Source organism: Rhamphochromis sp. 'chilingali' (genome assembly GCF_963969265.1).
Source record: "Rhamphochromis sp. 'chilingali' genome assembly, chromosome: 12".
Lineage (NCBI taxonomy): Eukaryota > Metazoa > Chordata > Actinopteri > Cichliformes > Cichlidae > Rhamphochromis > Rhamphochromis sp. 'chilingali'.
In genome coordinates, this window is record NC_137939.1 from 25220995 (window position 1) to 25235071 (window position 14077).

A 14077-nucleotide genomic window follows, 5' to 3' on the forward strand; every position below is an offset into this window, starting at 1 on the left:
ATATCGGTCGGGCTCTAGTGAGTTCTTGGTAAAGTGAAGGAGAGTGGGATTAAGATGCACAGTTAGTGCACAGAAAAAAATGTAAATAATGAAAAATAAAGTTCTTAAGCGACATTTTTATAGTGATACATATATCGCACAGTTGAAAACTTACACAATTAGAAATCTTTTATAACAAAAAGATTTGATCAACAAATGAAACAGTGTGTTTTTTGTTTAAAAGCAATATCCAAAATAAAAACACCTTTAGTCATTTTTTTAGTTGGTACATGGCGAAGATGGTTTCTCTAGCTGGTGCTATGCAATGTTTGTTTGTTTTTTTAAATATGAGGCATTACAACGATGAGATCTCAATATGGTTTCCACAAACAAATAATGCCTTTGTCGTTATTATTTTCATCTTTCTGAAACGGATTCTTCTACCCTGTTGCTTTATACTGCAGTGCTGCAAATGAACACTATACAAATAATAAAACCTGCATGTTGGAAGTCATTGCACCATCAGCTTTTCACTCGTTTCTTTAGCAGCATTCATAATTGCATGGGTGTCCCACACTGTCTTTAGATGACGTGTCAAGTCCTTATTTAATCCAATCATCATCTTTCACTTGGCTGGAGACTGATTGAGAACTATCAATCCATCTGCTATCTTTTGCTGGTACTCTCGTTCTGACTGTTTTCTTCTGTAGACATCATCTGGAAAGAAAACAGATTCAAAAGACTGAAATGTGTCTCCAGTAAAAACTGCACAGAGAAAGCATTCTGGATACTTGACACTGATGTCTAACTGAAAATGTGCCAACTATCAGTTTATGTGTCACGGTAAGAAACACACTGGTTTATGCTACTAAACTGTCAGTGTCAAAGTGAGCATGCACAGCAGATATTTTGGCTTGCTGAAGAAGGAAAGAAAGACACATGTAACCGCATAACATTAGTAATGAGTGCATACCACTCAGGTGGGGCAGTTCCAGGGTTCCGGATATTAAAAAAAAATCCCCCCCCCCTCAAAAAAAAAGGAAAAAACACCTTTTTTTTTTTCACTGCTGGATAATAAAAACAGACATTTTCACTTGCAGAGGCAGGTGGAAAAAGTTGGTGTTTCCTTTTTCCCTCTGCTACTGCAAGTGAAAATGTCTGTTTTTATTATCCAGCAGAATTTCTAAGCAATCTGGGCAATATCTAATATCTATAACAAAATGACTGCCAAGCTGACAAACAGCACAGGGAATAGTTTTTTCTCCTCAGTAGAGAAAAACACTTCTTTTGTCCCCAAATGGCCTCTCAATATCACAGGATAATATGTGCAGGGTGGATTTTTTTTTTTTTTTTTTTTTTTTAAACACAAGAGGATTTGAGCCCTTTTTAGTTCTGACAGCACATCTGGAATAATGAGAAATGGGTTTAGTGAGAGTAAAAACACACTGGAGTCCTTTTTCTTTTCAGTCTTTGAGTGACCCCGCTCACTCTATCTCTAGCATTGTGACAAATGTTCCCTGCTTTCATGCATTCACTGGATGGTCCATTTTCTTCAGCTAGAAAATAGTTCCCCCCATAACTAACTAACCTACGTAACTCTACCTGGACATATTATAAATTAAATGTTAGCAGGAAAAGAAAAAAAAAAAACAGTTTGCACCATTAGATTATAACATTTTTGCACTCACCCGGACATTTACTGACAACTTCCATGTTTTGTGTATATATCAATAACACAGCAACATGTGCATCAGCATTTTTTTAGTCTTTAACCTGTTTTTCCAACTTGAGTGGGTGTTCGTATAATTAGGTGGAAACTTGTTTTTCCAGTGATTCTGACACCATAGTTCTTTCAAGTGCATTTGTTAGTTAACCACTGTACTCAAGTACTTAACTGGACCACCTACAACATTACCACATTTCAAAGGGACACACAGAGTATTACATGCATTTAATGGATGGTTACTAGTTATTTAAAGATTAATATTTCACAAACAAAGTTATTTATTTTTTTAAAAATAAGTTGTTTATATACTACTGCTTTATAGCAGATAGTGGTTTAAAAAAGCTCCCAGATATAACATTACAACACTGTTTCTACATTAATATCTTATGGTTACAATAATTACTGGAGCCTGTCCCAGTTGTCATAAGGCACGAGGCGGAGTACACCCTGGACAGGTCGCCAATCTGTTGCAGATCTAACACATACAGACAGACAATTGTTAACACCTACAGCTAATGTAGAATCACCATTTAACCTAACACACATGTCTTTGGACTGCGGGAGGAAACTGAGGTACACACAGGGAAAACAATGCAGACACAGAAACTGCACAGAACAAGGCCCCAGGTTAGATTCAAGCACAGTACCTCCTTGCTGCGACAACAGAGCTAACCACATTGCCCTTAAAAGAAAATGAATATTTTCACAATTGCTTAATTTCTTTAGGAGGTCAGCTCAAGCCTCCAAAACATGAGGATTTCTTGATTATATGACTGTAAACATAAAGGTTCCAATCAACCGGCCAACTGGGGCCTTTCAGTGTGGAGTCTGCAGTGTGGTGCCTGTGTGTTTCCTCTGGCAACTCTGACCTCCTCCCACAGTCCAAAGACATTCACATTAGGTTAACTGGTGGTGGTGTTAATGTGAGCCGCTCTGTCTCTGTGTGTGTAAGCCCTGCAAAAGACTGGCAACCTGGATGGATTTGGCCCAGTAGGAATCCCAGTAGAAGATAGGCCCCGCAAATGGCCTAATTTGGTTTGAATAGCCATCTATCCAACAGGGTGACCAAACCCTTTTAAAGTTTGCTTAAAAACACTTGATCTTTAGCGTATTCTGTGTCACACGCATTAAATTGGTGCCATTTGTTCTACGACATAGTTATCTCCAGTAATTTGGGAAAATTATTCCATAATAAAACGTGTGTTTGTTTTTCAGCTCTGAAAATGTAATGTTGGCCTCTTCTCCTCCTTCTGAATTCATGAAAGCTCAAAAATGCCTCCCATTGGAAGGACCTGTAACTCACAGTTTTCATACTGTTAACATATAATAACATTGATAAAAAAATCATCTGATTCTGATGGGATCACATGGGAACTCTTCTCTGATTAGACTGCTTTTAGACCCGTTTGGAAGGGTCGACAAAAGTGTTGGTACACACCGTAGGTACCTACAACTATCTAGTAACTACTGACTGTAGGCACTCTCAAGTGTGTCAAGATCACTGTAAACTCGAGGTAAACACGTGTATGAAAGCACTGACCACAAGCATTGGAGTAATTTCCCAAACCGGTAGCTAGCATATAACCAAAAGAAGAGCACACTGGCGCCTTTTATTTGTCCTTTTTGCTAGGTCAGCTAACACAGCTAGCCTAACTTATTAAAACTAGCTAACTTATCTATTAAATAGATACTCAACGTGTCGGTTAGACTAGCTGAGTGAACCCATGGCTTACACTTACAGAAAGTCTCTTGTCCTATCCTCACGTTGATCATGATCCACTCCATGATTCCCCCGATACAGAAAAAGATTGGAAGGAACCTGTACGCACCGAGGCGACGTTTCCCCGGGACAATGTTCAGTAAGTCTTTAATGGTTTTACTCCTGTGAAACATCCTGACACACAAACTGTGTCCTAACAAACACTTCCACGGCGCCCCAGAGAAACTCTGAAGGTGAACTGTTAAGAAACAGCGTGGGTAAATACGAGCAGCACGTCCTTAGCAAATGTTTTGAGAGCAACGGACGTGCTAAGTTGGGTGCGTTAATTTTGTACACTGGCTTATACAAAACGGGCGGAACACTCAAGGATCTACAGACTAACTGAGAGCAGCTCGAGGATTTGAAGGAAAACCAACGCACCCAAGAAGAGTCGTAACATCCGGGTGGTATCGGTGTATGTCAAGTGGTGATATTCTGCTCCTTTATGCATAACATGACAGAAAAATACACAATGGGTGTAATATCTAACTATATATTATTGTTTCCATTGCTTTTTACGCATTCTCTGAAACTTTTGAAAACGACCTCCGATTCATACCTGAGAATGAAAATGGACTATTTTTTTAAGTTTGATGTTGAATCTGAATAAATACAAGGCAGGAAATGAATCAGTCTTGTATTTGTAACAAAGAAAAGATGCAGTTACACCTGTACAAAATTACATCGCCTTTTTGTACTAAAGCTTTTGGTCTCACAAACATTGAGAATTAATGCCTAAATTCAAATATTCAGCTGTCTGTTAATGGCAAAAAGCCCCCAAAACATATCCATCACTATCCAGGCACTGCTACAGTCTCTATTTTCATTCACGTCTTTCACTTTTTTGGATTTGAAATCTATAGCTAAGGGGACTGAGGACGGTGTAGGCAAAATATAATTTAAGAGGTGCAGGCTATGACACACGTTTAGTTAATAAAATATTAAAACCTCTTTTTAAAAAATCTGTGTATAGGCTACACATTTTTACAATTCACGCAATGATAAATTAAAAATATTATTTAAAAAACTGTTCTTTTCTACAAATGTTCATTGACACTCTATCATACCATACACTTACATCATCCCATCTGTGCTTTACCAGATGGGATGATGATTATTATTACTACTATGAAAGTATCACTTGTTATTTATTCTCTTATCACTCATTAACACTCTGTCCTTTTCTGCCTGTTTGCACTAATGCACATACTGATAGTTCTCAACTGTATCTTGTTTTTTTACTGCAAGTCTGCACACATTGTTTCTGTTTCTCTTCCTGTTTCTATCCCTATTGCATTGAGGATGCAAAAGGCACAAGAACTTCCCTCCAGGTTAATGAAGTTCTCATTGTATATTCATAGTAATCTAGTTTTTGGTCAAAACCACAGGGAGCCAGTGAAGAGAAGTAAAAACAACAACAACAGCAACAACAAAATGCCACCTGGTGTAGGCAAAAAATAAAATAAACACAAAACTTAATTTTATGATTATATCTCCTTATATTTTGGACCTGAAAATGTACATCAGACTGGTGAGAAAGACCTCGTTTTTCATGTTTTTAAGGAAATTGTACACTGCAAACCAAAAGAAGTTAGTAGAACTTAAAAGTTGAAGCTTATCACACCTCCAATATTTTGATTACATTTAACTAAAATAAAAGTAAAATGTTTAATAATTAATTTAAAGATTCTTAGCAAATCAACCCAAGTGACAAATAGAGAGGGATGGTTTGGATATGTGCAGAGGTGGGATAGTGGATCTTGAAGATTGAGTTCTAAGGCAGGAGAAAAGAAAGTGGAAAGCAAAAACTTAAGACAACGTGGGCTAATGCTAGAATTCAAAATCTCAGTTTGATGTTCATGATAAAGCTCTTTCATTTGTGAATTTTAAAAATTTCTGCCAAAACTTACCTGTATAGTATTTGGGGGAAAAAAATCATCGGTCCAATAAGACTGCTGTCAAGTCTGGCGTAGAATGTGTTGGGCATGCTCTGTTTGAACCCCTTTGAAGGTGGATCACTGAGTGCATTTAAAAAAAAAATACATATAACCAAAAATAAAAATTTATTTGTTAAACCTTGCATAATGTTAGTGCAGGAAGAGCAACTGATGAAAGACAGACATTTTACTTTTACTCCATTGTCTTTCTCAGAATCTAAACCAATCCAGCTGTTATATCACACTAAAGACTAATGTCATTTATGTTTGGGGTCAAATCAACCCCAGAAATCAAACCCTTCCAAAGAGGTCTGCCAATTAAATTAAAATAAATTAAAATAATATAATTTAATTTTACTAAGTAGCAGGTTCTTGTGAAAGAGTTACATTACTTAATTTAAGTACTTTGAGTATTTGGTTTTACAATGTACATAAAAAGAATATACAATTAAATCAAGATGGCTTGTTTTGTGAAGAAAATCAGTTTTAAAAAATATTTTTGCAAAACTATTGCACCTAATGTTAAACATATACACGCTTTATTATTCAGATGAATCATTGTGTTTCATAGATGTTCTACTGTATTTCCTCCAAATAACAGCTATAGTGACTTTGTACACGACTGCACGGAGCCTTGATGTTAGAACTGACAAATTACATCAGATCTAAACATCAGAGTTAAAATGAGAAACTATGCAAATTTAATGAAATGAAATACACAGATGGGTTTATTTTGGCTGCGATGGCTGGAAACATTACTGGTGATATGAACAGTAATAGTATGGTGTATTTTAAACCGCGCACAGGACATATGTACAATATACATACACAAAACAGTCAGACACATGCAACAACTACTGGGGGCTTCAGAAATAGTACCATACAAGGGGCTAGACCTAAGAGACTAATTTCAAAATCTACTAGAAACTGACCAAGAAGCTACTGAGCTAAATAAGTTATTATTCATATTATTAGTATTATAAAAAGTATACTCCTGACATCTTACAAAAACATTTAGTGATGTGTCTGGAGTCAATAATAATTTTAAATTAACTTCTACAGTTCTATTTTTTTCTACAAATTGTGGCTTAACTTCGTATGAATGCATTTTTTTTTTTTTTACTATTAAGGTACTCGGCATAGGCAGACTCAAATCATACCTTCTTTATGACCTCATTTCTAAAGACTTTTTTCTTTTTAAAGCCACCGTTATTCCTATAATAATAATTTACCCACACTATTTTAGTATAGGGACGATTCAATGTCCCTATATGTATAAAATCCCATGTTTCTATGGTAGGCCTTGCACTCTAATAAACATGTGTAGGGATAGCACAGGAAAAGTTGTAGCCCCGAACAGGTGAATAAATCCAAATTCACATCTTCTTTGATTTTTGCTTTCTGGATTTTCCTTTTTTAAAATCATGATTTGCGTAATATAAAAGACAAATCCAGCAGTAGTGTCACCTATAACAATTGTGCTACGTAAACTCAGTCTTCAACTTTATGAGCGGGTCTGCAGAAAGTCCAGTGATGCTCCACTGTGTTCTCATTGGCACGCTCACTCATGTGATGCACGCGTGTGTTCCGAATGGTGAAGCCCTGTTTCATTATGTAGTCCATCAGGTGAACCCTTAGGGACACCTCTTGGTGATAGTCACATGGTCCAAAGGTGAATGACACTTGGCAGTCTCTGGTGTCCATCATGTGTTTGTTCCACTTGGTGAAGTTGTTAGAAATACCTTCTAGCAGGGCATGAACCTTAGTAGTTATGGTTAGCTGCGTGATGATAACAGCAACAGGGTTTGAGTACTTTGACAGTTTCCGAGTGCTGGAAAGCTCCACGACCTGCTCAAAGATGTCAGGAGGGTACAGCGGCTTTGGATCGTTGAGGCACTGGATCAAAGGTTCGATCTGGTAGAAGTCCGCCTCTTTCCTCAGGAGGTCCGTCTCTGTGAAGTCCAAAGGAAGGGTAAGCTCAGATGTCCGCAGGAAGTTCAGGATGTACCGGAAAAGTGTTCCATCCCGGTCGATGAAGTAATTCCCTTGGGAATCGCGGGTTGTAGGGAAATCTCCTCGGAACATGGCTCCCAGCATGGAGTCCGGATAGCGCTGCAGCGTGGATAAACTGGTGGTGTATAGGTGGCCTCCCACGTTCAAGGTAACAGGAGTAGTCATCTAAAAGAAAAGAAAAACCTGTCAAGCTCATGCTATTGGAACTATATAAAAAAAAAAAATTACAATGAAAAAAATATGGTAAAACATGAGTGGACACAATACAAGTCACTGAATCTAGAGCCCCCCCCCCCCCCCAAAAAAAAATAAATCAAAAACCTTTTAAACATCAAAGTTGCACAAAATAGTTTCCCACCACACGAAATTTATTTTAAGTATCTTCATAGTTTTATTTTTGAAATACACCAATTTTTATATACTGCAGGAAAAACGAAAATAAATATTATAATGCAAATTTGCAAAAAAAACAGCATATGCATCAAAATAAACTATTTCCAGCAGTGCAATATGAGTCCTAAGCATCCCAGAAACGACACAAAGTCATAAAGTCAAACATAACTTTTAAAAACACCAGTATAGGCTCATAAGGCCCTGATGGTAAAAAACTACATTTCCGCAAAATGACATCACTTCCGGTTTCGGGCAGGACATGGAGGACATGGATAGTTCACGCTGATGGACATAGGAAGTGTTACAAATAGCTGATCGGATTGGCAAAGCGTGTTTCTGGAATATTATGTTTTTGTTGCTGCAAGTGCTTTTTAATGCAGTTTTTGCAAAGCTATTGTAACCCACATCAGATTTGTGGGTTGTGCTGCTGCATAAGGTTGGAGGTGTAATTTTCCCTCCCCGCCGCTAGGAGGCGAGTATGCCTTGAGATGACTTTCTGTTAGTCAACATTTCCTGTTGTGGAAGCCGTTACTCACGAGGCAACCGCTACTCACGAGGCAACCGCCAAATTAGCTGAAAGATCCTGGATCTGAGATCTGTGAAATACGGCCGTGGGAAGCTGCGTCAGCTGGACGAGCTATCTCACCACGAGCTCCGGTAAGGGATGCTACATGAATGTTAGCACCATAAAGACATGTAGTTGACTGCTGTTAATATATTTTCTGCTTTAAAAAACAATACCAGTCGGAGTTGTGATATTTATGTTTAAAGTACTGTAAGATCACTGATGTGCAGATGTTTAATTTTAAGTGCTAAAGTATACATTAGAATGTGCCCAGCTAACCGCTAGTATTAAGCTACTGCTTAGCGATCTCTGTGTTCTAACATTACTGTGATTCATCTGAGTTTGTTAGCTTTCCAAAACGTTGGAGAAGCAGTAATATTGTCATGTAGTGCTTAAATGCACCCTTTCAGTTTTGTTGACTTAGAAGTTAATTCATTTGATGAAGATGCAAAAAGTTCATAAAATGTGATTATAAAATGTGAGGGATCTCATTACTCTGTTGAATGTGTTAATGTTTAAAGAAGTTGATATATTTTTCTGAGAAATAATTCAAGTTGAAATATCTTAAAAAGAAGAACAGTTAAAAGCAAGCTGTTAAAAGGATAAATATGGGAGAGTGAATCTTATAAGTTTATTTATTCCCAAAAGGGTAAATATAAGGTATATTTTCTGTTGCACTAAGACCTTGTGTGATGTAACTCAAGTTATTTTATGATGGTTGAGACATTGTATAACTAAAATAATTTGTTATACTTGAGCAATACTTGACTGAAAGATGAGTGATGGAAAAGGCATAGATAAAATAGTAATGTATGCACTCTGCACTGTGTGCATAGATTGGTTTTTGACCAGGACTGGATCATTTGAGATCTGAACCCTGTGGGTTCAGTGGCGAGCCAATCCCAAGAGAGTGACTGTCGACGGACCCGAGTGCGGTGTGGCCAGCCGTGGGATCCATCTTCAGCGAACCTCAGGACTATTACTACCTTCCTTGATACAGATAAGACTAACACTTTAAAAATCTACCCGGGTAGTGTTAGAACCAATGGACAGAAACACACACACACACACACACAAGGAACTCTAATTTCTCTTTCTAAAGAGAAGTGGACTGAGCAACGGGAGCGGAAGCTCTTTAATTGAAACTCTTTGGAGAATTTCCTTAAAGAGGATGTTGTTTTGATTTTATTTTTGGGCCCTTTAATGTGCGTTTGTGCACTGTAGGAAGCCGGCTTTAGACAGGCAGGGTTTGTAAACTTTACAACTTTCAATACAGTTTCTATTCAAATCACATCTTATCTATCATTGTGTGGTTCCTTCTCTGCTGATCCTTTCAAGGCTCCATAGTCTTACCTAGAACTTTCTGATACTGGTCCAAAGTCGTCGAGACAATAATTTAATGCATATCTCATGTTGTTTAATTGTAATACCTGTTACACTATATGTGGAAGGAAACTTTGACTTAGGACAAGCTGATGGCATAAGATGTAAGTACAACGCCTCCGGTTTCATATGCAAAAAAAATTATTGGGCTAGCTTACATGGTTGCAGCGCTACCGGGATTTAAAAATAGTTACGCAAAACAGAGCGTGCCTGCTCCGACTGGCTTTAAAGGGTTAATGCAGGATTTGCTTTGTGATTATGTGATCCATTGTCAGACACATGTCAGGTTTCTTAGGTGTCTCTTACCCTATGGCCCCAGTCTCCATTATCCATTTGTAGAAGAATAGCAGCTTGGCCAGAACCAAAATAGAGAGGGAACGAATGAGGATCAGCTCACTTTGATTTCACCTGTGAGAAAACAGTGATATTAACATCAGCTGTAACAAGACTTCATATGCAGAACAAGACGGACACAGTCTTGTTCTAGGTTAAATGAGGTTTTTCAGTACAGACTTAAGCATCTGTGTGCATGCCTTGAGTTATTTGAGTAAGGGTAAGCGTAAATAAACAGACTGTGCAAAAGATTTGAGTGGTGTTATTTTCAATGTGACTTTACCCTCTTACTGTGAAGTCAGCAGCCTGGGATGTTAGTAGATGCTGGGACTCTTGTGATAAGATTTTATTAAATTTGCATTCAGGAACAGGTGGAGCTGAAGCTCTGAACCTTAATCCCAAAGCCAACATGGCATTGAAGTGCTTTGTGTGCTCAGCACAAGTCTGAATTTCTAAGTATGGATTTTATTTAATTTAAAGAAAATAATCTCAAAAGCCACTCTGCATAAACACGAGATGACAGGCTTTTGTTTTAGCCTCCACAGTTACTCGTGATAGTTGTCATAAACCTTACTAATCTGGCTGTTCTTTTGGAAATTCTGACATTATTCTTTTTTACATAGTTCTCCAGCTGTACCCAATCAGGGTCAAGAATAACAGAAAAGGGAATATAAGAATACGCTATAAAAACAGTAATGTCCTTAAACCATCATTAAAGTAACAAGATCAACTGGGGATTAAAGAAATACAAATGACAATAACAATGTTACCAGATTTCACTATACAGTATTTCATTGATATTCACTGAGTGTAGTAAAACAATTTGCACTGCTGCGACAGAGGAGGATGTTAGGGTGCAGCAGGGTGATATGGAGGAAGATGACCTGCTGTGGCAACCTCCAAGGGAGGAGCCAAAAAAGGAAGTGCTTATAAACACACACAAACACGCGCACACACACACACACACATATATATGTATGTGTGTGTATATGTGTGTGTATATGTATGTATGTATGTATGTATTAGGGGTGCAACGATACACAAAATTCACGGTTCGGTTCGATACTTTGGTGTCACGGTTCGATATTTTTTCGATACAAAAAAAATGTTCATGCCTTTTTAATTTGTCATTTATTAAAATTATAAATATATATTTTAACTCAAAAGTACAGTTTTTAAATTTAACCCTAACCCTTGTGCGTGTTTTTTTATTTTGACAGCGAATACGCACCTGCGGACCACTTATGTGCAGCCCTGGTTATTTAGCTCATCATATTGCAGCCACAGAAATTCTTTTGTCCATGAAACCATAAAGCTGCACTTTCTTTTTGCCTTATAGTCTGATTTATCATAACTTCTCCGTTTTGTGGTAAGCTTTTCTTTGGCTGTCACTTCTTCACCCTGACCTGTCTTATTTGGCTCAGCAGAACTAAAATATATATCTGTCTGTGAAGGTTCTCAGTCATCCAGGTCATCGTAGTCAAATATATATCCTGCTGCTTTTACACACGCACTCACATAAGCTCAGCAATTCTCTGCGCGATCAACCTCTCACATGTTTAAGCTGCGGGAGATTTCACTTGTCATGTTTGCATAGTAAGCTAACAATTAATAAGACGATGTCAGAGGAATTGGTGCACAAATTATCATCACTCACAGATCAGTGCTGTCGCTCTCTATACACAGTTCGCACGATTGCAAAGTGAAAGCAAAAAAACAAGCGCAAATTCAAACGCAATTTCAATATGTCACATATTGACAGTGGCTCATCGATGCCAATGACATAATTACCCAGCTACATTTCCGAAAGAATGCAAAAGCATTGACATATATTTTTCCTTCCTACAAAAGCCCGACGGGCAGGGCAGAGATAGATTTTGGTACCCCGACTGAAAAAAATCGCTAGCCCCAGGACGTCGGGCTAGCGATATTGCAAGCCCTGTATCTGATTGAGGAATCACTCATCTTTGGAAAAGAGAGTTTATTACAGAGAAATGTCTCTTTCCAAAATAAAAGCTATACTATCCGCTTCTTCTGGGCTATATTCTCAGCAGCATATTAAACAGCTGTCTAAATGACTCTGCTAAAGTTAGTAGCATGCTTGCTTGTTTTTTTTCTGCTTCCACTTGTCTTTGCACTAGGATGATGTCGGCGTAAATGTGCAGTCATATTCGTTGTGTTCCCACTAGTGCTTTCAGGTTAATCTCGTTGAAATGACCTTAACGCCACAGCACGGCAAATCTCCGTTAACGAGCTACCGCCGATCGCCCCGTGCATGGGGCTAGACGGCCAACACGTTAACGAGCTAACTGCGCTAACACACTAGTTCCCACCCATGTAATTGAGCATTGCATGGCACATCCAACATACTGTTTTACTTTAGTCCATGACTCGCTTACCTTCAGGGTCATACGTCACATGAAAACCAAAATAATTCCAAAGGCCAGATCTGAATGAGGGTGGTCCATGGGGGAGGTCCATGTTGTAAGGGGAGCTTAACTTCTGTCTCGCTAGCTTGCCCTGCGCTCTTCCTTCTGACGATGCTGTCTGTGTTGAGCGCTCAGTGAATCTGCGTTCGACTACTCCGCCTAGGCTGCACTGTCGACCCTAGGCGGAGTAGTCGAACGCAGATTCACTGAGCGCTCAACACAGACAGCATCGTCAGAAGGAAAGTTGATAAAATAAATTACAAATTTTGTATTGTTCGATACATATGCGTACCGAACCGAAAGCACTGTATCGAACGGTTCGATATCGATACGAATATCGTTGCACCCCTAGTATGTATGTATGTATGTATGTGTGCGTGTTAATTTAAAGGAAACTGCCAATTTAAATAATAAAGCACTACTATCCACTTTCCCAACTTGTGTACCACAAGGAGACACTTAGAGTATCTGCATATTTCTGTATACTTAAAGTAATAAAGCAAGTATAAGTAAGCCAATGTTCTAAGTAAGAGAGTAACTGATGTAAATTATACTCGCAGAATTTGGTTTTATGATCTGAGCTTTCATCTATAGGCAAATAACGTACGCGGTACAGTCCTCATTCTTAATTTCCTTTAAGCAACCCTTAGTACTCCCCATCTCATTTGTTATGCTACTATAATGTGGCTGGTTGCAGAGCAGCAAATACAAGGCTTGGTTCTATCAATTGCTGCTTCCCTGTTTAAATATAAACTTAACATTTCACTTTCAAAGTATGAAAGTCGGGACTAAATAGCAGAAACCACAAAAGCACTCAACTTGAAACTTAAACCTGGCGCAGATAAGCACCCTATATAAAACTGCCCACACAGACCTGTTTTACTTACAACATTTAACTAAGGTGTATTGGTTCACTGCATGCTAGTGAAGCCAGCTAACCAATGTTTCTTTAAAATATCCAGTCGACAGTGCCTTTGCAGTATTTGCTGCCAACTGGCTAACAAGCTGCTACAGCAAGCCCCGAAGTGCATTTTTAAGTTCAGTACCGTTACTACATCACAAACCCAGCTCGGATACACAGAGCTGTGTGGCGTGAAACACAATGAAAGCATACAAGTTAACATACAACCCGCTAATCTAGCTAATTGCTAGCTTCTGGTTAGCAAGCTAACGCAGCTAGCATCCCATTAGCTGCTCCTACTGCTAAGGTTAACGCCAGGGTCTTAGTAGGACCGAGCAGTGAGTGACACATGAGCTAAAACCATGCCTTACCTGCTCTCTTTCGTGCGTACTTGTGTGTTTGTTTTTATTCAGCGACAGAAGCCTGTGGTTGGTGTCTAACGGTGCAGCTTGAGTCACTGATGTTTACCGCTGGTCGCACTGGGTAACTGTGCTCGGCTCCGGGCTAAACCAAGACTGCGCACACAAGGAGGATCAAGGAAGAGAAGGAGGGAGGTCCTGGTGCAGCTGCAGGCGCCTCTCAGTGAATCACGCTCACACATAAACGCATGGTCGTTTTATTATCGTCATGCAGCTTGTGTTATAACAGAAATGTGATTC

The 14077-nt window shown here is 38.6% G+C and overlaps 2 protein-coding genes across 3 annotated transcripts; both read right to left on the reverse strand.

Annotated features, from left to right (window-relative positions):
• Positions 1-133: 133 nt before the first annotated feature.
• Positions 134-3744, reverse strand: uqcc5 (ubiquinol-cytochrome c reductase complex assembly factor 5). The gene is made up of 2 exons (XM_080897743.1): positions 3445-3744; positions 134-696 (listed from the first exon to the last, which is right to left on the reverse strand). The coding sequence occupies exons 1-2, from the start codon at positions 3596-3598 to the stop codon at positions 605-607; spliced, it is 246 nt and encodes an 81-aa protein (XP_080753869.1). The 5' UTR covers positions 3599-3744; the 3' UTR covers positions 134-604.
• Positions 3745-6101: 2357 nt separating this feature from the next.
• Positions 6102-13939, reverse strand: kctd6b (potassium channel tetramerization domain containing 6b). 2 transcript variants are annotated; one of them, XM_080900152.1, is made up of 3 exons: positions 13790-13939; positions 10062-10163; positions 6102-7579 (listed from the first exon to the last, which is right to left on the reverse strand). In XM_080900152.1, the coding sequence occupies exons 2-3, from the start codon at positions 10086-10088 to the stop codon at positions 6893-6895; spliced, it is 714 nt and encodes a 237-aa protein (XP_080756278.1). In that variant the 5' UTR covers positions 10089-10163; positions 13790-13939; the 3' UTR covers positions 6102-6892. The 2 variants fall into 2 exon arrangements, with proteins under 2 accessions (XP_080756278.1, XP_080756279.1); XM_080900153.1 differs by lacking the exon at positions 10062-10163 and having other exon boundaries at positions 13790-13936.
• Positions 13940-14077: the final 138 nt, after the last annotated feature.